Source organism: Hemitrygon akajei, chromosome 6 (genome assembly GCF_048418815.1).
Source record: "Hemitrygon akajei chromosome 6, sHemAka1.3, whole genome shotgun sequence".
NCBI lineage: Eukaryota > Metazoa > Chordata > Chondrichthyes > Myliobatiformes > Dasyatidae > Hemitrygon > Hemitrygon akajei.
In genome coordinates, this window is record NC_133129.1 from 146,861,537 (window position 1) to 146,887,955 (window position 26,419).

A 26,419-nucleotide genomic window follows, 5' to 3' on the forward strand; every position below is an offset into this window, starting at 1 on the left:
GAGAGAAGCTATGATAAGAGATATGGGAGCCATGGTAGCATAGTGATTAGTGCAGGGCTATTGCAGCTTATGGTATCAGAGTTCGGAGTGCAATTCTGACATTGGCTGTAAGCTCCTCCCTATGAATGCCTGGATTTCCTTTGGTAGGTTAAGTTGGCATTGTAAATTGCCCTGTGATTAGGCTCAGGTTAAGTCAGGAGTTTGCAGAGTGATGTGGCTCATTGGGCCAGAAGAACCTGCTCTGCATTGCTTCTCTAAATAAATAAGTAGTTGAGGGGCTTCCTCACTCAACCTGCCCCCATACCCTTCTCCAGTGGCACAAGAACCTTACACTGTGGCCCTTTCCCCAGCAATCCCTTGTGGTGGCTGCACCAAGCTTCAATCCTTCTCTCAGCACTTACTCCTGTAGCCTGGACACACCTGATCTTAGCCAAAACTCCACAAGCAAGCACAGTCCAATTTACTTCCAGACAGGGTACCCTTTCACCATAGTCAGACTCTGTTTGAGATGTGATGGTTGAAATTACTGGACTGTCTCTATATCATTTTAGTCCCAACTGAAACATCCATCATCCAACTGCATGATTAACATTATATTATTATAAGTATTACAGCACAGATTGGAATACTGTTTGCATAACAATGTTAATGTAAATGACCCCCACCCCTTTCACTGCCAGGAGCCATCCAATAAAGCCCCAGTATGTAATAATAATATGATTGCAAGATAGATTGAGCCATATGTTGTGGAGATTTATAAATGGTTCAAATCAAAATCAAAATGGAGCGGCTGATAATACAGAATCTGAGGCCACAAACCAGGCACGCCCAGGATCCTCTTCAGTTTGCGTATAAGGAGAAGGTGGGAGTGGAGGATGCTATCACGTATTTGCTGCACAAATCACTCTCTCACCTAGAGGGGGTCAGTTGTGCTGTGAGGATTACATTCCTTGACTTCTCTAGTGCCTTTAACACCATCCAGCCCAAGATCTTAAGGCACAAACTAACGGAGATGGGAGTAGATTCTCACATGGTGGATTGGATAGTGGACTACTTGACAGATAGACCTCAGTATGTGCGGTTGGGAGACTGTAGGTCTGACACGGTGGTCAGCAGCACAGGGGGGCCGCAGGGAACCGTACTCTCTCCGGTCCTGTTCACCCTGTACACATCAGACTTCCAATATAACTCGGAGTCCTGCCATGTGCAGAAGTTCGCTGATGACAAGGCCATAGTGGGGTGTGTCAGGAATGGACAGGAGGAGGAGTATAGGAAACTGATACAGGACTTTGTGATATGGTGCAACTCAAACTACCTGCGTCTCAATATCACCAAGACCAAGGAGATGGTGGTGGACTTTAGGAGATCTAGGCCTCATATGGAGCCAGTGATCATTAATGGAGAATGTGTGGAGCAGGTTAAGACCTACAAGTATCTGGGAGTACAGTTAGACGAGAAGCTAGACTGGACTGCCAACACAGATGCCTTGTGCAGGAAGGCACAGAGTCGACTGTACTTCCTAAGAAGGTTGGCGTCATTCAATGTCTGTAGTGAGATGCTGAAGATGTTCTATAGGTCAGTTGTGGAGAGCGCCCTCTTCTTTCTGGTGGCGTGTTGGGGAGGAAGCATTAAGAAGAGGGATGCCTCACATCTTAATAAGCTGGTAAGGAAGGCGGGCTCTGTCATGGGCAAAGTACTGGAGGGTTTAACATCGGTAGCTGAGCGAAGGGCGCTGAGTAGGCTACGGTCAATTATGGATAACTCTGAACATCCTCTACATAGCACCATCCAGAGACAGAGAAGCAGTTTCAGCGACAGGTTACTATCGATGCAATGCTCCTCAGACAGGATGAAGAGGTCAATACTCCCCAATGCCATTAGGCTTTACAATTCTACCGCCAGGACTTAAGAACTTTTTAAAAGCTATTATTAATGCTTTTTGAGATAGTGATTTAGATGCATATCATATTTTTTACTGAGTTAAGTATTGTATGTAATTAGTTTTGCTACAACAAGTGTATGGGACATTGGAAAAAAAGTTGAATTTCCCCATGGGGATGAATAAAGTATCTATCTATCTAAATCACTGGCACTCAGCCATCAGAACCGCTGCAATTTTGCACTGCTGTGCAAGTCCTATGATATCCTAGCCTTAATGCAGGTTAAGGCTGACTTTGTCCATGTGCTGCACAGTTGGGTTCCTCTTGGAGTCCCAAGACAGTACTCCTACATTATGCTCAGGACTGTTAGTGACTGTTAATAAGCCACGTGGAATCTGGAGCAGGTCTGTATAAATGCTCTGCATTCATTTCAAGAACCAGGCATTCTCATGAAGAAATCTTCCCAAATTCAAAGTATGCCAAATTTAATATTCTTAACAACAAAGATAATAGAAAGTGATTCAATGCAATTTCAATAGTAACATGAAATATTTTAATATTTTGAGGCTTATATATTGTTCCATTGATTTACATAGGTATATACAGTACTGTGACTGTCATCTCTGAATGTTCAAACACTTTTTCTGGCACAAAATATATTTACATGGATAATCTGAAAGCTTCTGAATACACATGACCAACATTAATGTTGTGGGGGCTGAATATCTGGGACACATATATTTCAAATGAAAGAACAAATACACCTTTGACCTGCTAAGTGACAAAATAAGTCTGGTTTAGAAACTTCTTGATCTCTATCACAATGGTGCAAGGAAACAATAAAATTTATCTGATGCCAATCAATTAACACCCCCCCAACTCATTACGTTTAGCTGATGCAAATGAAAACAACACATGGTCATGCAAATTTGCAAGCCTATTGCTTGAGCACCCTCCTTGCTGGGGGCCAGTACCCTGTGTTCTGTACAGTGCTGTTTATTCACAAAGCTGTCCTTTGAATTCCAAAAAGATTACTGCTCACAATTAACGTCTCAACAAGTGTTTTTTGAAGACCGATTCTCATTACTGAAGGTTGCCCTGAGTGTAACAAAACCTCACAGGGATATCACTCAGATCCTGTGCCCAGTTCAGACCTGGTGCAGGATATCTCCAACAGTGGAAGTAACTCAGGCAAGTGGCTGCTTATGCCAGTCAACAATTCACGCATGTTCAATAACAGCAAATATTTCTCAAGTGCATGAAAATATGAAGCTCACTCTCAAGTTCAAATTTAATTGTCATTCTACCATACATGAATACCTATGAATACAACCAAAGGAAACAACGTTCCTCTGGAGCCAAGGTGCAGAACACAGTAGCAACAGTCATATTCAGCACTGGAGGCAGCACACTATCACCGGCGGCAACAGGCAACACCTGCTAATATCAAACAACAATTTGTTCACAAATGCTAGATGTAACTGTTAGGAGGCAGTTACATTCAGATACACAGATTTTAAGTATTGTTTACATGAGGAAACCTGTAGATGCTGGAAATTCAAGCAACACACACACAAAATGCTGGTGGAACACAGCAGGCCAGGCAGCATCTATAGGGATAAGTACCGTCGACGTTTCAGACCGAGACCCTTCGTCAAGACTAACTGAAAGGAAAGATAGTAAGAGATTTGAAAGTAGGAGGGGGAGGGGAAAATGCAAAATGATAGAAGACCGGAGGGAGTGGGGTGAAGCTGAAAGCCAGAAAGGTGATTGGCAAAAGGGATACAGAGCTGGAGAAGGGAAAGGATCATGAGACGGAAGGCCTAGGGAGAAAGAAAGGGGGAGGGGAGCACCAGAGGGAGATGGAGAACAGGCAGAGTGATGGGCAGAGAAGGAAAAATGGAGGGGGGAGAAATTAAATATATCAGGGATAGGGTAAGAAGGGGAGGGACATCAACGGAAGTTAGAGAAGTTAATGTTCATGCCATTAGGTTGGAGGCTACCCAGCCGGTATATAAGGTGTTGTTCCTCCATCCTGAGTGTGGCTTCATCTTGACAGTAGAGGAGGCCGTGGATAGACATATCAGAATGGGAATGGGATGTGGAATTAAAATGTGTGGCCACTGGGAGATCCTGCTTTCTCTGGCGGACAGAGCGTAGGTGTTCAGCGAAACGGTCTCCCAGTCTGCATCGTGTCTCACCAATAAATAAAAGGCCACACCGGGAGCACCAGACGCAGTATACCACACCAGCCAACTCACAGGTGAAGTGTCGCCTCACCTGGAAGGACTGTCTGGGGCCCTGGATGGTGGTGAGTGAAGAAGTGTAAGGGCAGGTGTAGCACTTGTTCCGCTTACAAGGATAAGTGCTAGGAGGGAGATTGGTGGGAAGGGATGGGGGGGGACAAATGGACAAGAGAGTCGTGTAGGGAGCGTCCCATGATCCCTTCCCTTCTCCAGCTCTGTATCCCTTTTGCCAATCACCTTTCCGGTTCTCAGCTTCACCCCACTCCCTCTAGTCTTCTATCATTTCGCATTTTCCCCTCGCCCTCCTACTTTCAAATCTCTTGCTATCTTTCCTTTCAGTTAGTCCTGACGAAGGGTCTCGGCCCAAAACGTCAAAAGTGCTTCTCCCTATAGATGCTGCCTGGCCTGCTGCATTCCACCAGCATTTTGTGTGCATTGCATAACTATTGCTCACTTGTTTTTCTAGAATTCAAATACATTTAATGAAAATATATTTTAAGAGACAATAAATAACAAGACCTACTATGTACATTCATGCTGCTTTTGCCCCACCAGAAATTCATCCAAGATTTTCTCTACCAATTCTCCTGGTGCAGCCCACATATACGAATCCAATTTTACAACCAGTTGTTAACTAGCATACAATTTTCAGTGAATGGTGTATTTGTTCCTTTTCTCACCGCAATTTCCAAGTACCAGATGGCCTACCAAATAAATCCCAGTACATCATATTTATCAGCAGTTTCCTTGATCTCTCTGTAAAAATTAGAGAACTTCAGGACTTGCATACAAGCATAGATTATTCAGTTATATTGGGGCCACCGCTTCAGTTGATATGATTCTAAGCTTAGGCTAACGCATGAAAGTTTAGACATTTCACATACATACTTGTACAAAAAGACTCAATAACTTTGCTGCCCAAACTGACAGAACATATACATGTAAATGTTAAAAATTATGTTAATGTACAAACTTTATATCATCTTCAAATGTGTTCACATGCAGATGGTCTAATATTTAATTATTGATGTCTAAAATGCTTTAAAAAATTAAAACACCTCTCAGTAAACAGTACACATAATTCTTTGATGCAATCAAGCTTTCTGGTGTCAATGCTGGATTGCAGAAATCCCCTTTCTGGTTTACAATAGTTACTAACATTTAAAGTCAGAAAAGGGGTTCTGCATACAACGGGGATTGTTATATCCTTGGTATTAAATGGTCTGTGACTGCAATTCTAGTCCATTTTATGGAATTCCAATGACCTTAACATTAGTACTAAAATGTTAAAACCTTGCAATAATGAAGGGCCAGAGATACAAGTAGGCCAGGCAGCATCTATGGAAAAGAGTAAACAGTCAACGTTTATAGCTGAGACCTTTCATCAAGAGCAGGGGAAAAATGAGGAGATCAGAGTAAGACTGCTGGGGGAGGAGAGGAAAAAGTACAAAGTGGTAGGTGATAGGTGAAACAGGAAGTGGGGGGGTGAAGTAAAGAGCTGGGGAGTTGGATGGTGAAAGAGTTAAAAGGGCTGGGGAAGAGGAAATCAGATAAGAGAGAATAGAAGAAAGGGAAGGGGGAGGAGTACCAGAGGGAGGGGATGGGCAGGTAAGGGGATAAGGTGAGAGAGGGAAACAGGAATGGGAAATTTCTAAAGGGGGGGCAGGAAAGAATGAAGGGAGGGAGGGCAATTACCGGAACTTTGAATATCATTTTTCGAAATCAATTTGCCCATAATATTCCTTGAAAACTTTTCAATCCAGTTACCATAGAACATTGCTGTAGCATTAATGTGACTCGGACACCGCACTATTAAACATACACGTTTATTCCCCAGACTTCCATTTTACAAATCCCCACGTTCTGATGTCATACGCACTCTGACTTACGAATACTCACATAATACATTACATCCCCCCTTCTCAAGTTTTTTTTTCACAATACTGTGAATTACCAAAACAATGCCTCTAGGTATGACTTTATAACATTACAACAGCCATGACATAAACTAATAAAAATCTTAACTTCTTATACTGGATTCTACATTGTATCTTACAATACTAACAGCAGTATATTTTCTTTTACTAACATAGACTAATAAACCTTTTATTTCACACCTTGGAACTTACAACATGTGTGATTTTGTCTCAAACTGTGCGAGACTGTAGGTAGATCTAGTCTCTGTATCTAGCTGGAAGTTTGACTTGTCTCCCAGACCTTGTGCGATAGTACTGTGACTGTGCTTGTCCTTCAGAGTCAGTCTCTCGAGTAACCTCTGTGTCTGCATTTCCACCTCGGTCTGTCTGCACCGAACTTTCACCATCATTGCGTTGTGGGGTTTCATCACGCCCCTCACTCTTGGTGTTGTTTGTTTCCATGTCTGTATCAACCCCGCGTTCTGACGTCATACGCACTCTGACTTACAAATGCTCACATAATACATTACAATTACAGCAAAGAAACAAGCTTTTTGGCTGTGCGGAACCATTTTTCTGCCTAGTCCCACTGACCTGCACCTGGCCCATATCCCTCCATACCCCTCTCATCCATGTACCTGTCCAAGTTTTTCTTAAATGTTAAAAGTGAGCCCACGTTTACCACTTCATCTGACAGCACATCCCACACTCCCACCACTCTCCGTGTGAAGAAGCCTCCACAATGTTCCCTTTAAACTTTCCCCTTTTTTAAAAACTTTTTTTATTGTGTTTTCAAATAGTTACAGAATAAAAGTGATTGAAAAAGAAAATATGCGTTACCCATCCCCCCTCCCCTTAACCCTTCCCCCCTAACATCCCTGTTGAAAAAAAGAAGAAAGAAAGAAAGAAAAAAAAAGGAATGCCTGGATATTGGAAGATCCCCACATGCTCCATGGAGTTCGTAATAACTTTAGTATATATATTTATTTCTTTCCCCAAGTAACCACTTATTTCATCTTCGGAGCACCTATATATTTAATCCTATCTTTTGTAAATAAGGGCGCCAAATTTTCAAAAATGTTTCATATTTATCTCTTAAATTATAAGTAATTTTTTCAAGTGGAATACAGCCATAAATTTCTTTCATCCAACGATCTATACTTAAATATGTATCCGATTTCCAAGTAACTGCAATAGCTTTTTTGGCTACTGCCAATGCAATTTTTATAAATTCTTTCTGATATTTATTCAATTTGGATATCGGTTTTATCCCTTCAATATCACCTAGTAAAAGTAATATTGGATTATGTGGAAGTTGTATTCCAATAGTTTGTTCCAATAAAACTCTTAAATTTGTCCAAAAAGGTTGACTTTTAGAACGAGACCAAGTAGAATGTAAAGAAAGTACCAATTTCTTGGTTACAAACTTTCCCCCTTTCACCCTTAACCCATGTCCTCTAGTTATTTTCTCCCCTGGCCTCAGTGGAAAGTACAGTGAGGTACTCATCCAAACACAAACATTTTTATTGTACAAGTATGACGCTGTCCCTCAGGTCCCTTTTATACTCTTCCCCTCTCACCTTAAACCTGTGCTCTGTAGTTTCTGATTCCTCTGTGTGCATTGCCCCTTCATTCCCCTCAATAGATGCTGCCCGACTTGCTGAGTTCCTCTAGCATTTTGCTGTGTTTCTAAAAAATTTACAAAATTGATCAATGCATCTGATCCACCTGATTAGCTGGGGGCAAAGGGAGGAGAGAGTCAATGTTCATAAATGCACTAATAGTAGGTACATTTTTGTGCAAATAGCTTAAGAGTTCAACTGAACTGTAACAAATGATTCAGTGGATTTGTCCAGCAGATCGACAAAATTAAATCATTGTGGCTTAATGTGTCAGATCAGACAACTCTTATTGTACACGAGATCTTGGGACACATCTGCTATCCTCAATTAATTTCTCCTTACACCTACAACTAAATCACTGTCTGCCTCACAATTGTGCAACTTTTGTGACTTAAATAAATGGTATGTTAACTAAACTGGATTAATTTACCAATCAGAATGGTGAATGGATACTGGATGGTAAACAGCAAAAGAACAATGAAGTTGACAGTGAATTGTTTTATTCTCAGTTACAATTGAAGCACTGTCTTCAATTTAAAAAGAGATTCCATGCTCACTTTTCCAGAAAATGCTGCATAAATTCAACTTAACATCAAGTCGTACTGTTTTATATGTTCTTCCAAATTAAATTCCAGTTGAACTTGGATGTGATGTTTATGATTTGCTTTTGGTGTATAAGTTAGTTCAGTGGTGAAACCGCTAGCATTTTCAAATGGCTTGTTTGTAACATACTCCTTTTCATCAAACGGATAAGCATCTCTGTACCAGATGATATGAGCCTCTTCGAGGGCACATTCTTTAACATCGCAAGAAAGAGTTACTGGTTGACCAATTTTAGGATTTTCTGTGAGGCACTTTATTTCTGAAACCTTCTGCGATACTTCTGCTGAAAAAAGAATTTACAATAAATAACATGAGAACCTTAAAGGCATTTCAAAAATAAAGACCTACGTGAGTCAATATGCATTACCGCACTCGCAAAGTCCTTATTTTAATTCTTACAAGCTCTAATGTTTATAATAAATTACCAATTTCCACCTGAACTACTGAAGTTGGGTGGATAAGGAATATCATCCAGATAAAATATCTGCTGTCATGGCATAGAATCATGGAATCATACAGCATAAGAACAGGGCTTTGTCTCAATTCATCAACACTGACCAAGATGCCGGAAGGTAGACACATCTGCTCACATTGAATGTATATCCCTGAACACTACCTGTTCAAATGTCTTCTAGATGTTATTTTACCTGCTCCAATACTTCCTCTGTCAGCTTATTTGATATAATATGTATCATTCTCTGCCTCAGGTCCCTTGAAAATTTTTCTCCTCTCACACTTACACTCTCTAATTTTCCATTCCCTTTGATGAGGAAGAAAATTTGTGCATTCATCCTAACTATGCCCCATATGATATTACACACCTCTAAGATCACCTCTCAGTCACAGATACTCCAACAAATAAAGCGCTAGCCTGTTCAGCCTCTCCCTATAACTCACCTCACACTTGACACAACTTCCATGATCTGTTTTTGCTGGTGTAAATTTTATGCTTGTAATTGATGAAACCAGAACTACTTCTGCAATCACACAATGACCTGTTTTTGTGTCTTTCCATCTTTATACCACATTACTTTGATTTTCCCAGCAACATAGCCATTCAAGATGCTAGATTTTGCAGGCTATTTAGCTTGAAGTAGTTCTGGATCACTTTTAATATCAGATATCTCCTCTCAACTTAAACCAATGCTCTCTAGTTTTTTCATTCCCTTTATTGGGAAAAAGATTCATGCATTCATCTTGACTATGCCCATATGATATTATACACCTCTAAGATCACCTCTCACTCCAACAAATAAAGTCCCAACTGCTCAGCCTCTCCCTATAACTCACCCCCTTGAATCCTGGCAACATTCTCATAAATCTGCTTTGCACTCTTTCCAGCCAATGATATCTTTTCCATGAGAGTAAACAAAGCTGTGCACAATACTCTATGTGCTGCATTACCAACATCTTGTACAACTGTAATGCAATGCCCTGGCCCCTTACATTCAATGCCCTGACGAAGGCCAGCAGGCCAAATGTTTTCTTTTCCACCTGACTACCTGTCATCTTCTCATAGACATTAAAAATATCAGATCCACTCTAAACACACTCATCTGGACTATGCTTCCCCTTTCTAGGTATTCTCAACACAGTGGATCACATGCCAGTTTACCTGTCTTGCCTTGTCAGCATGTTAGGATCTGAAACACCCTCATTTTCTCCTTCCCATTCACTACAGAAGAGCAATACAGTGATAAGGGAGTTTATGTGTCAATGCAGAAGTCACAAATACATATCAGATGCAAGTGTGGGATGCATGCTTGATAAGATTCTGGACAACAGAGTCAGTATTCATTGCCTTGTGGAAGAGAAGGGAAGTGATCTTGTTTTAAAATGGAGGCAAGTATGTTGAGGTATGGAAGTTGGCACCAGAATTTACCATAAAATCCAGTCCATGCTAGAATATTTGAAGAGTGGACGACATGATAGAGCCTCAAGGGAAAAGTAGTTTGCGGTAAGGTGCTGAAGGCTCTGTTTGGAGATGACTACTCCATATATATTTACTAATATAATCAGGAGAAACAGGAGGTATACAAATGACATGAGAAATTTAATTTTGTAAAGCTTAATCAAATCTGTATTTGGCATCATCAGTGTATTTTTGTCATCATCTAAAGAACAGTGGAAATTTATTCAATATGGGCACCCAAGTAATGAGGCAGCAAACTCACAGAGCATTGAAATGGACTGGCAGCTTGTATACAACAGCTTAAATTCACCATTCCAAATACCAATGCTTGTCTCATGTGTAATAGTGTAAAATTCTACTTTGCCCCAATAATGGATTTAAGTAAATGAACACTTTACCTTCACTTTTTGCTCCATTGCTGCCGTCTTGCTTGTCAGACTTGACTGTACGGAAAAAAAGTAGTTTAATAAAACCCAACATTAGTCAAATAACATCCGCTCTTAGAAAATTAAAAGAATAATTATCTCATCTAATCAGATTTTAAACATCTCCATCCACCTAGAATCATCTATTCCCAGCATTAGAAAAAAATCCACATCAGTTCAGAGTGTCATGAGAGATGGAGAATCTGTTGCACTGTGTCCAGAGACCCGAGTTCTTTGGGCACAGAGCTCGGAAAAAGTGACGCAACGGACTTTAAACATCTTAGATCAATGAGTTGTTTGTTATTTCTCCCCTCTCACTGTGAAACAGGGACACCTTTTTTTCCCTGATTAGGGAATGAGAGAGCCTGTGGTATATTGAATTACCGGGTGAACGAGTAGAATTTGGGGTACTGTACGTCTGTGTCTTTATCAATGCTTTGCTGCACACTTGAGTGTTCAGCGGAGGGGGCCAATGCTTTTTTTTTGCTGGAGGGGGAGGGGGATCATTGCTTTGCTGCTGCTTATGATTGAGAGTGGCGAGCTGGGGGGTGCTTTGGGGTTCTAACATTTAACTGTCAATCATTCTTTGGGGCGCACCTCTGTTTTCCTGAATGGTTGAGAATAAAAAGAATTTCAGGATGTATATTGTATACATTTCTCTGACATTAAATGTACCTTTTAAAAGATTGAAACTCTTGGAATACTTTCTTATAGGCAGAGCCTGTAGGTAAAAAAAAAAGTAGTTTAATAAAATGTGACATTAGTCAAATCAAATTAGCTCTTTAAATTTAAAACATTAATCATTTCACCTAACCAGATGTTAAACTGTAACCACCTAGAAATACCTATACACAGCATTAGAATTAAACCTCACTGTTTCAGTCAATATGAGGTTTGATATGAAGTAAATGGTTAAATTAATATTTTGTTAAGTTTCAAATAAATGATCATTGCACCTATAACAACTTCACTGAAATGTGTCACATGAGCAAATGAGTACTCTGCACTACAATTGCTGGTGAGGACGTGGCTGTGCTGAGGACCTACAGGTACCTGGGGGAGCACCTGGATGACAGAGTTGAGTGGAGCACCAACACAGAGGCTGTGTCGAAGAGGGACCAGAGCTGCCTCTACTTCTTGAGAAAACTAAGCTCCTTTGGAGTATGCAGTCCTCCTTTTCACCTGTTCTATCAGTCTGTTGTCACCAGTACAATCTTCAATGTGGTGGTGTGCTGGGGCAATGTCATCAACCCCGGTGATGCCAGCAGACTCCGTAAACTTTGTACAAATGCTGCCTCTGTTATAGGAGTCTAACTGGATGCTGTGGTAAAACAAAGGACCCGACAGAAAATCCTGGCAATTCTGGACAATGATCTCACCCTCTGCATGCCATCTTGGCTGGACTGAGGAGAACTTTTAGTAACAGACTCAGGCAACTGTGCAGCTTCAAAGAGCGCTATATCAGGTCATTCCAACTTTCTACAACTAGGCTCTATAATCAGTCAGCCACTATAGGGTTGTGTTGATCCCCTCTTGTTACACTGCTTGAGATAATTTTTTTTAATTTTTATTCTTTTGACTTCTCTTCTAATTATTTATATCTGTGCACTTGTAATGCTATGGTGACACTGTACATTCCTTTGGGATCAATAAGGTAACTATATCTAACTACTACAACGGGCTCTCTCTCGAAGGTGTAATTGGAATTCATTCTTTTGAACTTTCTTTGTGTCTTCGGGAACCACCTCACATTTGATACAACTTACAAGATCTGTTTTGTTAGTGCAAACTTTATGCTTGTAATTGATTAAATCAGGCCATCTTCTGCAATCTCATGGCCACCTGTTTTTGCATCTTTCCATCTTTATACCAGGTTACTTTGAATTACCACGTGACACTGGAATTTCCTTTGTGATTACTAAAGTATCTATATCTATCTTCTACAACAAGTTTTCCCTTGAAGATGTAATTTGAATTCTTTCTTTTGAACTTTCTTTCTCTCTTCATGAACCAGCTCGCATTTGACGCAACTTGCATGATCCATTTTTACTGGTGTAAACTTTATGTTTGCAACTGAGGAAATCAGACCATCTTCTGCAACCTCAGAAAGACCTGTTCTTGCATCTTTCCACCTTTATACCACATTACCTTGATTTTCGCAGGAACGTAGCCCCTCAAGGAATTGCTAAATGTTGCAGGCTTTTTAGCTTCTGGATCACTTCTCATAAATCTGCTTTGCACTCTTTCTAGCCAATGATATCTTTTCTATAGGAGAGTAAACAAAGCTGTGTACAATAGTCCATGTGTGGCACTAACATCTTGCATGACTGTAATGCAATGCCCCATCCCCCTACATTCAATGCCCTGCTGAAGGCCAGCATGCCAAATTTGTCTTCTTAATCAGCTATCAACCCGTCATGTCAAGTTCTCAAAGAGACATTAAAAATATCATACCCACTCATCTGGACTATGCTTCTCCTTTCTAGGTATTCTCAGTACAGAGGATCACATGCTAGTTTACCCGTCCTGCCATGTCAGTATTTCAGGATCAGAACCACACTCATTCCCTACCTCCCATTCGCTAGGGCTGAAACATAGTGATAAAGGAGTTTGTTTGTTTGTTAATGCAGAAGTCAGATATGTTTGAAAGACAAACGTGTGGAAGCATGCTGGGAAAGATTCCTGACACCAGAGTCAGGATTCGTCACTTCATGGAAGAAGAGGAAAGTGATATTGTTTTAAAATTTATTCCTGAAGGGTATACATGCATGTTCAGCCATGGAAGTTGGTACCAGAATCATCCATGGAAATCCAGTCCATGTTAGAATACTTGAAGAGTGTGCCACTGACTGAGCAGAAAGGAAAAGCACATGATCCTTCTACAACTTCCCATCATTCGCCATAACAATAAACAATAGGTGCAGGAGTAGGCCATTCAGCCCTTCTAGCCAGCACCACCATTCACTGTGATCATGGCTGATCATACACAATCAGTACCTCGTTCCTGCCTTCTCCCCATATCCCTTGACCCTGCTGTCTATAAGAGGTTATCTAACTCTCTCTTGAAAGCATCTAGAGACTTGGCCTCCACTGCCTTCTGGGGCAGAGCATTCCACATATCCACCACTCTCTGGGTGAAAAAGTTTTTCTGCATCTCTGTTCTAAATGGCTTCTCTGTTCTAAGTGGCCTACCCCTTATTCTTAAACTGTGGCCTCTAGTTCTGGACTCACCCATCAGCCGGAACATGCTTCCAGGTTTTCTTTTTTTTAAAAAACACATAGAGCAGTGGGCGCCTGCAATGCACAGCCAGAGGTGGTAGCAGAGGCTGATGTAATAGACACATTTATAAAGCTCTTAGTAAGGCAAATGAATGTGTAGAGAGTTGAGTGATGAGAACATTGTGTAGGCAGAAGGGATTACTTAACTTACTAGTTAATTACTAGTTTAATTAGTTCTGCACAACATCATGGGCTGGATGGCTTGTTTCTGTGCTGTGCTGTTCTCTGTTCACACCAGGTAATGTTTTAGAAGTCTCTTACCCAAAACCACAACTCGTGAGCTCTTTTCCACTTTGTCAGGAGTGACAAGCACAACACAGGTGTATTCTCCTGCTTCACTTAATTGGATATTTTGAAGATGAAGTGAAGCATCTCCTTTCTGTAATTCAGTTGCAGATATTTTGACTGCAGACCGTCTAGCGGTAACTGCTCCTGCATTAAAGGTGTAGATTTCTTTCTTTTGGGATCCATACAACCACTGAACACCTACGTTTGATAGGTCAAGAACAGGCGTTCCAAAATCAGTAACTTTACATTCCAAGGTAATGTCTGTATTCAAAAATACATTCTTTGGACTTCTAAAAATGGTCAAATCCAACGTTTCTAAATGCAAACAGAAAAATGAGGCAAGCTTATCTTCAATCACATATTGCGAGTAGAAATTAAAAAGATTCAAGTTATAGTGTAAGTTATGGCATTTTTTTTCTAGCAATCCCACAAGTCAGTAGGTTGTCCAACTCCAGGATTACAGATTGATTTGTGCATTGAAGTGGATGCTGTATTGTTTGAAATCACAGATTACAGATGAGGTACTAAACCTTCAGGAACATAATACAAAGATACAAAATTTCTCATCAATATTAAATATGTCCCTGGGCACTACCTTGAACATAAACATTAGTCAACATTACTAACATCTCAGCTTAGTAAAGGTTAAGTAATAGGTTGTGTCTCAGATGTTAGTAACAGCATGCACTCTTCAAAAGGTACTTCCTTAATTGTAAAGTGCTCTGGGACATCCTAAAAACTACTCTTTCATTAAAATCTTTCACTTAAATGGATTGGCACTGTATTATTTCCAATACTTGATCCAAAGCATTGTTACAGAATGGTTAAATGCAAAACACATCCCTAACTCACTGATGTGCCACACTGTAAATGCCTCATCATATGGAAAGAGTTGAGGTGCTTACTCACAGGAAGTTTGGGGGCAATTAACTTAAAAAGGATTGCATAGTGTTGTATTTTCACAGCACCACAAGACTGTATTTTGATTTTATGCAAAGAATAAATTGCACCTTTAATCAATTTAGGATAAAATTGCATTAGTGGCTACAGATAGATGCTTTGATCTCAGTGCACAACACTGATTTCAATGGTTTCCCCAACAACAAATGCACGACACTAACATGGCTGGATTAACAACAACTGGAGCACAAAGATCTGCACTGAGCACTGTTGAACAATTTTGGCCCGAGATGGAGACCAGTGTACTGTTTTTGTGTTTCCAAGCTACTTAAAGGCACATTCTGTTGGTCAAGGAAGAAGTAACTCAACAGCTTCAGAAATGGCTACATATTACAGTAGCACAGAAGTCTAAATTACTGGATGAGTAGTTAGAAGTCTAAACTAATAATTCGGAGACCCAGGCTCAAATCTGACACAGTAACTGTGGAACAGAAATGCGGTTGATAATCTGGAAGCTAGTAAAAACAAGGCTTAGTATTTCTAACACTAGGCTGTATTCTCCAATGTGCTCTTTGGGAGAAAACTGACATCTTTACCTGGGCTGGTCTACGTGTGATTCCAAAGCCACTCCACGCAATTGACTTTTGGCAGCCCTCCACAGTATCTAACAAGTTACTTTATACCAGAATCAAGTTTAATACCACTGATATATGTCGTGAATTTCTTGTTTTGCAACAGCCGTACAGTGCATTAAGAAGCACTATAAAGTACAGTAAGAAATATCTATTAAAAATGGCTGCATGATGGTAGGGAGTGGGGACTTCAGGGCCCCATGTTTCAATTTTACAGGCTGCTTAGCCTGATTTCCAAATTTCCTTTACCTGCAGTCTGGAGTCTGCTGATTTTGACTAATCGACAGTTTTCTTAAAAATGTCTTAAGACAATATTGCTTATTGAATTACCCGTGGGATTGACTGTGGATTTCAATTGTAGAATGCTGATGAGGATACACTTGGAATATTGTGTACAATTTTGGTTATGCTGTTATAGGAATAACAGCATTAATCTGGAAAGAGTACAAAGTAAATGTACAAGGATGTTGCTGGAGAAACCTCTTTTTACTGGGAGTCTCTGTAAATGCAGCTCGTTGGCCCCTCACTAACAGCCACTGGACTCTGCGGCGAGGAAACCATGGCTACATCCACACTAGACCGGATAATTTTGAAAACGCCGGTTTCACATAAAAATGGTATGTGTCCACACTATGCGTTTTTGAAAATATCTCTGTCCACATTGAAATGGAGATTTCGGTGAATCTCCTCCTACTGGGCAGGACACATCTACCGAAAACAACCGACATGTTTGGTGTCGAATTTCGCCGTAAAAGTGCGTGTTTGTATCGTTACAGACTAGAAAAATTTTAAATGACAGACAGCTGTTGGCTGTCACGCAGGAGAACTTAAAAGTTAAAAAAAAACAAATACTGGAGTGTACGGAGGCAACCAACAGGGAGTTCATGGACGCCTATTGTTTTTAATCAAAACTGGGGGTTTCAAAATTATCCGGTCTAGTGTGGACGTAGTCTCAGTATTATAGGAGCAAAAACATACGGGCTGCTACGGAGCTTCTCAACCCCTGAAAAATTCAAGCAAATAGTAGAGACTCTCCAACAGCATTTAAACACCAAACCACAGGTCATTGCTGAAAGATATAAATTTCACCAATGGAATCAGAGCAAAAATGAAAGCATTTCTGAATATTGTGCTGAATTGCACAAATTATCAGAATATTGTCAATTTGGAGTGGGTCTATTGGACACATTAGGGACAGGTTAGTGTATGGCATGCACTGTGAAACCACACAGAAGAAGCTCCTGTTTGAAGAGGACCTTATATTAGAGAAAGCACTGGACATTGCAATAACATTGCAATATCATCAGAGATACAACAAAAATCTCTGGAATATGCTACAAATAAAATGTCACTGAACAGAAATGAAGGAAAGAAATGTTACCATTGTGGGAACATGTCACATAACCCTGAGGACTGTTGGATTAAAGATAAAGAATGCAGAAACTGTGGCAAACAGGGCCACATTGGCAGAGTATGCAAAACTAGTAAACAGCAGAAAAATGACAAAATACAGAGAAACAAGAAACCACAGAAAGGAAAATACAACAATGTACACAAAATGAAAAAGCAGTTCTAATGAAACTGATTCAGACAAAAGTGAATTGTCTTGTCTGCAACTTCACAGCGTGAAAGGGACAGATGATCGAAGAGTAATATGGATCACTCCACAAGTGGCAGGCGTGAGACTGAAAATGGAGTTGGACACAGGCTCAGCTTTAACAGTGATCTCTGTACACGACTACAAATAACTGTTTTCCCACATACCTCTGAAATGAACTAAGCTACTGCTAGAGACTTACACAGGACAGAGAGTACGTCCCAAAGATAAATTAAAGTGACAGTGACCTACAGAGGCAAAACACAGCAGCTGAACCTCTATGTACTGAAACACAGAGGACCACCATTACTGGGACGTGAATGGCTCAGGAAAATCCAGTTGGATTGGAACACCATCAAGGCACTAGATGTGTCAGCAAAGGAGAGCAGCAAGGCCACATCTGAGAGACTGTCACAAATACTTGCTGACTCTGAGGAAGTGTTCATGAAAGGAATAGAAACACTTCAGGGCATGAAGGCAAAGATTGAGACTGAGGAAAATGTCCAAAATTTCACAAAGTCAGACCAGTGCCATATGCAATCCGTCCTACAGTACAGGCTGAGCTGAAAAGTCTGGAGCAGACTGGGGTCCTGCCAAAGGTGGATTGGAGTGAATGGGCCACACCTATTGCTCTAGTGATGAAGAAAACCTCCAGCACAAAACCAGGAAATCCAAACAAGGTGCGCATACGTGGAGACTTTAAAGTGGTTGTTAACTCAGTTCTCTGCACAGTACAGTATCCTCTACCTCATATTGAGGACATCGTGAGAGACTTCCTACTGGTCGCTGATAGATTAGCAGCTTTTTGCAATTGCTCCTATCTTTATTACTTTACTGTTTCCAAACTGTTTTGAAACCTTTATTTTAAACATGATATTGTTTTACTATGACTACAAGGGGTGCCAAAGGTACTAAAAAAGAAGATTCCCCTGCATCTTAAGAATTATGGAGCTGCTTCAAAAACACAGAAAAGAATCTTCCACTGAAATTAAACAATTAGTTGCAAAATTGGATTCTATTCAAAAGACCTTAACTGAACATGATAAACGAATAGAAGAGAATGAAGCAACGCTGACAATTTTGGATGTGAAAATTGATGACCTGCAAAAGCTTTGTGAAAAACAATCAAATTCTAATAAAAATTAAGACAGAAGATTATCGATTTAGAAAATGGAAGCAGAAGAAATAACCTATGAATTCTGGGCCTTGAAGAGTTAATGGAAGGTGATCAGCCTACAGAATTCTTTGCAAGCATTTTGATACAATTATTTCCTAAAGTTTTATCGTCTTTACCTATGATTGATTGAGCTCATAGATGGCCTGTGCCCAGACCAGGTCCAGGAGTAAGACCCAGATCAGTAATAATCTGTTTTAATGAATTTCAAACAAAGAAACTTTTAATTCGTGAATCCTGTTGAAGAGGAATGATTGATTTTAATGGCCAGAAGATTAGAATTGTCAAGGATTTTTCACCCGAGGTCATGAATGAGCGTGCTAAGTTCAAAATGTTATGTCGGAACATTTCAACTAAGGTTTAAACCCTTCTCTTCATTATCTTGCTTGGCTCAGAACTATACTGAAGGATGGCTATAAGGAACGGTTCCATTCGACTGAAGAAGCCCAGGAATTTTGGAATCTATAGATTGACTGTTCAGTATCTTTCTACATGAATAATTGCTTCTTTTACTTTTGGTAAACCTTTGTAGCTAACTCTCTTTTCAAACCTTTTAATGCTTAACGTAGAGAATAAGATTTTAACCAGTTAATACTTTGTGTGTTCATATGTTTTGAATTTTGATAGGTTTTGAATTATTTGATATTATACTTATTCTTCTTGAGGCTTTTCTTCTATCAATAAGGCTTAGTATGAGTATTTTTCATTTTATTATTTTGAAACTGTAATAATTAATCTATATGTGTTCTTGTTATGAGGGCTAAGTTTTGTCTCCATCTGTTGTTTTGTCTAGGTTGGAATGCAGCCAACTTTCAAATCAATTGGGAGCTAAACCAGTAGGTTTTTTGGGGGGGAGGGATGTCATTGTTAGGTGTAGCTGTCAACTGTCTACTGGTCAACCTTCTGACTTTGGGAGGAGGGTGTCTGGATGGATTTTTCTTCTGGAAGCTGTTTTGGACTCTCAGCCAAATCTGTTGCTTGGTTACCCTATCTCAAGGTTCTTTGTTTGGTTTTAAAATACATTCCAATGATTATTACTTTCTTTCTTGTAAATAGTATTAAAAATGGCTCAGACTATTAACTTACTTAGTCTTAACATGAAAGGGTTAAATCACCCTGTGAAACTTAATAAGATATTTGCCTATATTAAAAAACTTAGGGTCCCAATTTTTTTTTAAACAAGAAACTCACATACGTAAATGTGACAATTTACACCTTTTTAGCCGATGGAGAGAGCTTCATTTTCATTCCTCTTTTCAGGCCAAGTCTAGGGGAATTTCAGTCTTTATAGATAATACAGTTCCATATGTCCAACATAAATTAGTGTCTGATACTAATGGGTATTTTGTTATAGTGTCAGGAAAATTAGATAATAAATTAATGGTATTTGCTCATCTGTATGCCCTGAATATAGATGATCCAGGATTCTTTGAGAGTTTTATTTTCGTTTCTGCCAGATTTGAGTCTTTACTCATTGGTGATGGGAGGAGATTTTAATTGCTGCTTAGATCCAGTTTTAGATCGGTCATCTTCCAAACCAGCGACAACTCAATAAAACAGCTTTTTTTCATTCAATCTTTCCTAATGAAATGTGATATTGTTGATGTCTGGCATTTCTTACATCCAGTAAACAGGGAGTATTCAGTTGTCTCTCATGTCCATCATACATATTCCAGGATTGATTTTTTTTAATTGATAGCCAAATGATTCCATTAGTTTTATCCTGTGAATCTAAAGAGTTGCTGTCTCAGCTCATGCTCCTGTGTTTTTGTCTTTAAATCTCCCTGGTCTCCCTCAAATAAACAGACTTTGGCGTTTTAATCTAACTTTGCTATCTGATAAGGATTTTTTAAAGTTTCTGGAGAGACAAATTATTCTGTTTTTTTTTTAAGAGAATACGCTGCAAGAGACTTCTAGTGTTATTATATGGGATGCCTTCAAGGCCTATATTAGAGGACAAATTATTTCTTATGTAACGCTCACACGACCGGCTGGTGTATGTCCCGGGGTGGATTCATTCACTCGCCAAACCGCGCCTCTCATATTTGTGGATGCTGTGAAATACACACGAATACAAACTCGCACACACAATATCAAGCGCACACCAGGTACGTTTACAGAGTACACTTTATAAATCTTACTAGAACTAAGTGATTAATAATGATACAATATATATGAAGGGAAAGAAAATAAAGAAAAGGCGTCAAAACTTATCAGAGTTCAGTCAATTAGTGCACATCATTGGAGCTCAACCATCGAGTTTTCCCACCATTCTTCGATCTTCTCCCGAACTCCATGACCCACGCACCCGGGACCACCCTCGGTGATCGACCAGCCATGCTGCACCCATCTGCCTTCCTTGCGGTCTCCTTCCTGACTCCCAAAAGTCCACGCAATCACAGCTCACAGACCCACAAGAGAAAATAACATCCAACCCAATTGGTTAACAAATGAATACAATCCCCATTATCAGTAACTTTAACCCAAACAAGCTTCAAGAAGCTTTGAGAGTGCTCTGCAAGAAAAGCACTCTCTCACCAGTTAGCATAACAAAGAAGCATTTTTACTTTTAACAAAGTAGACATTTTGATTAACATACGTAGTACACTTATATTGCAAGTATTCAGAAAAAAGCTAATAAAGAGAGAATTGATTTAGCTATTCAGTTGAAACAATTAGATCAAATATATGTCTTGGCTTCATATCCTATTTCATATATAAAAGGCACGGAGAAATTAAAAATAAATATGATTTTCTTTTAACATATCCAATTGAAACTCAACTCCTAAAAGATAAAAAGTCAATTTTATATTCATGGAGACAAAACAGGTAAATTATTGGCTAACCAATTAAAAACCTTTCTAGCTAAATGGCAAATTAAAGAAATTTGTAAAGTTAATGGTGATAGGACAACTGACCATTTGTAAGTAAATGATACCTTTATAGAATTTTATTCTAAACTTTATAGTTCTGACTCTCCTAACGATAATACTGTAATGAATAATTTTTAGACCAATTAAACATTCCTAACCTTTATGTTGATAACTAAAAATAGTTGGGTCAACCTATTTATTATGAGGAAATTGCTGAGGCTGTACGTCATATATGTCAAACTCAAGGCCCGCAGGCCAAATCCGGCCCGCAGTGGAATTATCTTTGGCCCGCGAGATAATATCTAATTACAATTAAAGCTGGTCCCAGTAATCGAAGTGCCTATGGCGTATGATATGGCTAATGCTGAGTTTATTCAGGTACCAGGTTTTCAGGGTTTTTAGTGTTTATTCTGCAGTCTTGCTCGGCAGTCTTCTTCATAAGAAACGGAATTTGTAAAGTGAAACACTTTGTAGTTATAGCAGAGACTGAGACACATGAGAGCAGGCTGAAAAAATGGAGGCAACGAAAGCTGCGTTCGCATGCGTCCGACTGATCCGGCCCGCATGAAGCTGCATTTTGCTCAATCCGGCCCATGACCTAAAATGAGTTTGACACCCCTGGTATACATGAAGGAAAATAAAATAAAGAAAAGGGTGCCAAACTTATGAAAGTCCAAACCACTTCGTGCACAACCGTTGGAGCTCAATTACTGAAGTCGTCTGGCCACCATTCAATCCCCTCCAAACTCCTCGACTCGCAGCTCAGGACCACCCGAAGTGGTCAACCAAGCACATCTATCTTCGTCTCCTTTCCTCGGGGTACCTCCTGGTCTTGGACCCCCGCTTGCGGTCCGTTCCTCATCCAGTTTACAGCATTGCATCCTCTCTCTCTCACCCCCTCGCGCCGATCTCCCCAAAAGCCTGCCAACAATAGCTTACAGACTCAGAAGAAAGAACAACATTAATCCCAATTGGTTTACAAAGGAATACAATTCTCGTTATCAGTAAATTTTAACCCAAGCAAGCTTCCAGCACTCTCTCGCAACAAAGAAGCATTCCTACTTTTAACAAAACAAAGAAGCCATTTTGATTAACATAACACAGTAAAAAAGAAAAAGAAGAAACCCCCTTTACACTAGTATGACCAAAATGTAAGATTTCGTATATTGACTGCCCGGTAATAAAACCTAAAATTTGGTAAAGCTAAACCTCCATTCTTTTTAGCTTTTGAAGATGAACTTTATTTAGTCAAGAATGTTTGTTTTTCCATATACAAAAAGTTAGAATAGAATAAAGGGAATCAAAAAAGTGTTTAGGACTGAAAACGGATAAGGCCTGAAAAAGTTATATAAATATAGGTAAGATATTCATTTTAATAAAATTAATTTGGCCAGTCAATGATAATGAGAGGGGCGACCAATTTGATGGTGCCCTTTTTACATAATTCAGTAGGGTAAGAAAGTAATCTTGAAGTTGGTGTTTATAATTCTTAGTAATTGTTACACCCAAATAGGTAAATTGATTTCTTACAATTTTAAAAGGAAGGTTAGTATTAATTGATACCAAATTATTCAAAGGAAAAAGTTCACTCTTATGCAAAATTCAGTTTATATCCTGAAAAATAGCTGAAACAGGAGAGTAAAGAAAGAACAGGAGATAACGAAGTCTCGACATTAGAAATAGAAAGCAATAGGTCATCAGCTTAGAGCAAAACTTTGTGGGTAGTAACTCTCCTTAAAATATCAGTGATATTTTAGATTCACTAGATTCTTGAAAAGCAATGGCTAAGGGTTCTAAGGCCAGATCAAAGAGCAAAGGGCTCAAAGGACAGCCTTGTCTTGTTCCACACTGAAGTTTAAATGGTTTGAAATTCTTAAAATTAGTAATAACTTGACCAGAGAGAGAGAAATAAAGTAATCCATTGAATGAAATCGGGCCCAAAATTAAGGTTTTAAATAAATAATTCCATTCAACCCAGTCGAAAGCTTTCTCAACATCTAAGGATATCACACATTCTGATATCCCCTTAGAAGGAGAATAGATAACATTTAATAAACAATGAATATTAATGTGGGAATATCGAATTTTAATGAATCCAGTCTGATCATCAGAAATGATAGATGGTAAAATATTTTCAATCCTATGAGCCAGAACTTTGGATAAGATTTTAATATCAACATTAAGTAAGGAAATTGGTCCATATGGAGAGCATTCAGTTGGGTTCTTATTCTTTTTAAGAACAAGCAAAATAGAAGCTTCATAAAAAAGATTAACCTACCCAACTTTAAGGAATCCAAAAAGACTGAACATAAATGAGGTATAAGCAGTGAGGAAAAAGCCTTATAAAATTCTCCAGAAAATCCATCAGGACCCAGAGCCTTCTCCGAGTGCAATAAACGTAAGCAGGGGTGTCAAACTCATTTTAGGTCACGGGCCGGATTGAGCAAAATGCAGCTTCATGCGGGCCGGATCAGTCGGACGCGTGCGAACGCAGCTTTCGTTGCCTCCGTTTTTTCAGCCTGCTCTCATGTGTCTCAGTCTCTGCTATAACTACAAAGTGTTTCACTTTACAAATTCCGTTTCTTATGAAGAAGACTGCCGAGCAAGACTGCTGAATAAACACTAAAAACCCTGAAAACCTGGTACCTGAATAAACTCAGCATTAGCCATATCATACGCCATAGGCGCTTCGATTACTGGGGCCAGCTTTAATAGTAATTAGATATTATCTCGCGGGCCAAAGATAATTCCACATCAGCATTAACGATTCATGAAGCTCAGTCACCCCCACATTTGCCTCTAAGAACTCCATTTTCACTGACCAACAACCATCGTCTGGATAATCACCGGCACTGGTACTCCAAATCTCCAGTGCCCTCAATGTCGTCAAGGGTAAATGCTTCCAATAACGGTTATAAAACAAACTGTACAGCAACTTAACTGGTGCCCCAATGTCGAGGATGGCTTTAACTTGGCTTCCATCCATCCGTAATGATACCTGAGTGCGTGGTCCCTCTAAGCCTTCAGGAATAGGGTCTGTTCCTTTCGGGAGTTCCTTGGTACATTGCTGGGAACGTGTTCCCCCAGAGACCCCAAGCCGTTCCCCCACTGGGCCTCCTCTAAGTTTCCTGACACCTCTCGGATCAACTGAACAACTGAGGGAGGAGTTGATCCCCTTGACAGACCCCCCTGACACCGCAAGCAATTTATCTGCCCTCCTAGCCAAAGGGGATACCCTAAAAACTTCCCACCAATCTCCTGCCACGTATTTGGTAAGCCCCCAAGCTGCGGCATTTGACTTCCAGTCGAACCACACACATTTTCCCACACATTCCCAGAACTGGCAGCTGTCACTTCGAGGTAATTGTACCCGACAGTTCTAACAACGTCACCAGCCTGCCTACTCAAACTTTCAACCAATCCCTGTCGCTTTCCCTCAGCCAAGCACTGCCACTCACCCAACAACTGAGAGGTCCACTCCAGCCACGCCTCCGCCCCTTTAGGGCGGAACATTATTCCAACAACTGGACGGAGCCCACCATAGCTGGAACATACCCACCAGTCCTTCCCCGCTCTCTTAACAGCATGGACAGCCCATGGCCCCACCACCATTATGTCAACGCTAGTCGGAACCTGAACAACGCCCTCTGGGGCATCAACAGGCACCCCACCCAACACACATGCAGAGATAACCAGCAATCGCACACCCGCAAAGGCACACCAGCTCTTCACCGCAGACATAATTTAAAGAGAGCGATCACACAGCTTCCACAGCAGTCAATCCCAGATGAGCCCCCACAACGTAGCCCCCTGGGTCGCCTCAGACTCGCTCAGCTCGTTCTCGTCTAGGGGGAGCAGCCTTCGGCCCCGCCAAACTGGGTAATCAGCTGGTGTGGATGCTGTGTGATGTCCCCACCTCGCCAAAGAACTAACAGGACATCATATGCGATTAAATGATTACAGTTTATAAAGATTACTATAACTAAGTAATTAATAACAATACAGTATACATCATATATGTCAAACTCAAGGCCCGCGCGCCAAATTCGGCTTTTCGGTTCTGGACAGAACCAATACCCTGCTGGTGCGCTTGGGGGCCTGCCCGGAGGAGGCGGGTGAGCATTGTTTGGAGGCATTGTCGATGCACCCAGAGTTTCGAGCTGCTTGTGTGGACGTGTGTAGCAGCATTGGGCTGGTACCGAATTCAAACAAGAGCCGGTGGTGGTACGGCCTGGGGGAAGTATCTGAGGGTGAGACCCTCTTAGTGGACACTGTGAAATACCACAAGGGAGGGGAGTTGACCGCTGAAGGCACCTCGGTGAGAGAGAGGTTGCGACATTTGTTCTTTGGCAAGGCAGGGACATCACACAGCATTCACACCAGCTGATTACCCAGTTTGCCGGGGCCAAAGGCTGCTCCCCCTAGATGAGAACGAGCTGAGCGAGCCTGAGATGACCCAGGGAGTTACACTATATCGTGAGGACCGTCTGGTATGGGTTTTTTAGAAGCTAATTCTGTTAATAAATTTTCTATCATTTCTCTTCTTGGATCCTCACTTCCTTTATCTTTAAGTAAACTAACTGACAATTTGGTAGTTAAACGTACTTTGAGGATCTGGGTACAATTTAGAAAATACTTTGGTATATTGAGATTTTCACTTTCAAGTCCCATTTTTTTCTAATTATTTTTTTTACACCTTCTATGACTGATCCAGTTTTTGAAGAATGGGATAGATTGGGTATTAAATGCTTCCAGGATCTGTTTGTTGGAGGAAGTCTCTTTTAGTTTGAGCAATTGTCAGCTAAATATAGCTTACGAAAAACCCACTTTTATCATTATCTACAAATTAGAGACTTTCTGCGATCTCAATTATATATATTTCCTAAAAGTCCCGATAAGAACTTATTAGATGTAATTTCTAATTTGAAACCATTTCAAAATGGTTCAATATCCAATATTTATGGCATGTTGCTGGGAATGAGAAATGCGCCTTTAGATAAAATTAAAAATCTGTTGGAACAAGATTTACAGATTTCAATTTCTGAGGAAACTTGGATTGGAATTTTTAAATC

The 26,419-nt window shown here is 40.2% G+C and overlaps 1 protein-coding gene across 3 annotated transcripts in view; it reads right to left on the minus strand.

Moving 5' to 3' along the window:
* Positions 1–8,147: 8,147 nt before the first annotated feature.
* LOC140729576 (natural cytotoxicity triggering receptor 3 ligand 1-like) overlaps positions 8,148–26,419 on the minus strand; it is a 28,036-nt gene continuing 9,764 nt past the window's right edge. The window contains exons 1-5 of one of the 3 annotated variants that reach the window (XM_073049494.1): positions 20,744–21,287; positions 14,145–14,369; positions 11,280–11,325; positions 10,578–10,622; positions 8,148–8,550 (exon numbers count right to left, since the gene is read on the minus strand). In XM_073049494.1, the coding sequence (XP_072905595.1) occupies positions 10,613–10,622; positions 11,280–11,325; positions 14,145–14,369; positions 20,744–20,813 (351 nt within the window). In that variant the 5' untranslated portion in view covers positions 20,814–21,287 and the 3' untranslated portion in view covers positions 8,148–8,550; positions 10,578–10,612. Of the gene's footprint in view, positions 8,551–10,577; positions 10,623–11,279; positions 11,326–14,144; positions 14,487–20,743; positions 21,288–26,419 lie in introns of those variants that run through there. The other 2 variants (XM_073049492.1, XM_073049491.1) reach the window with 2 other exon arrangements.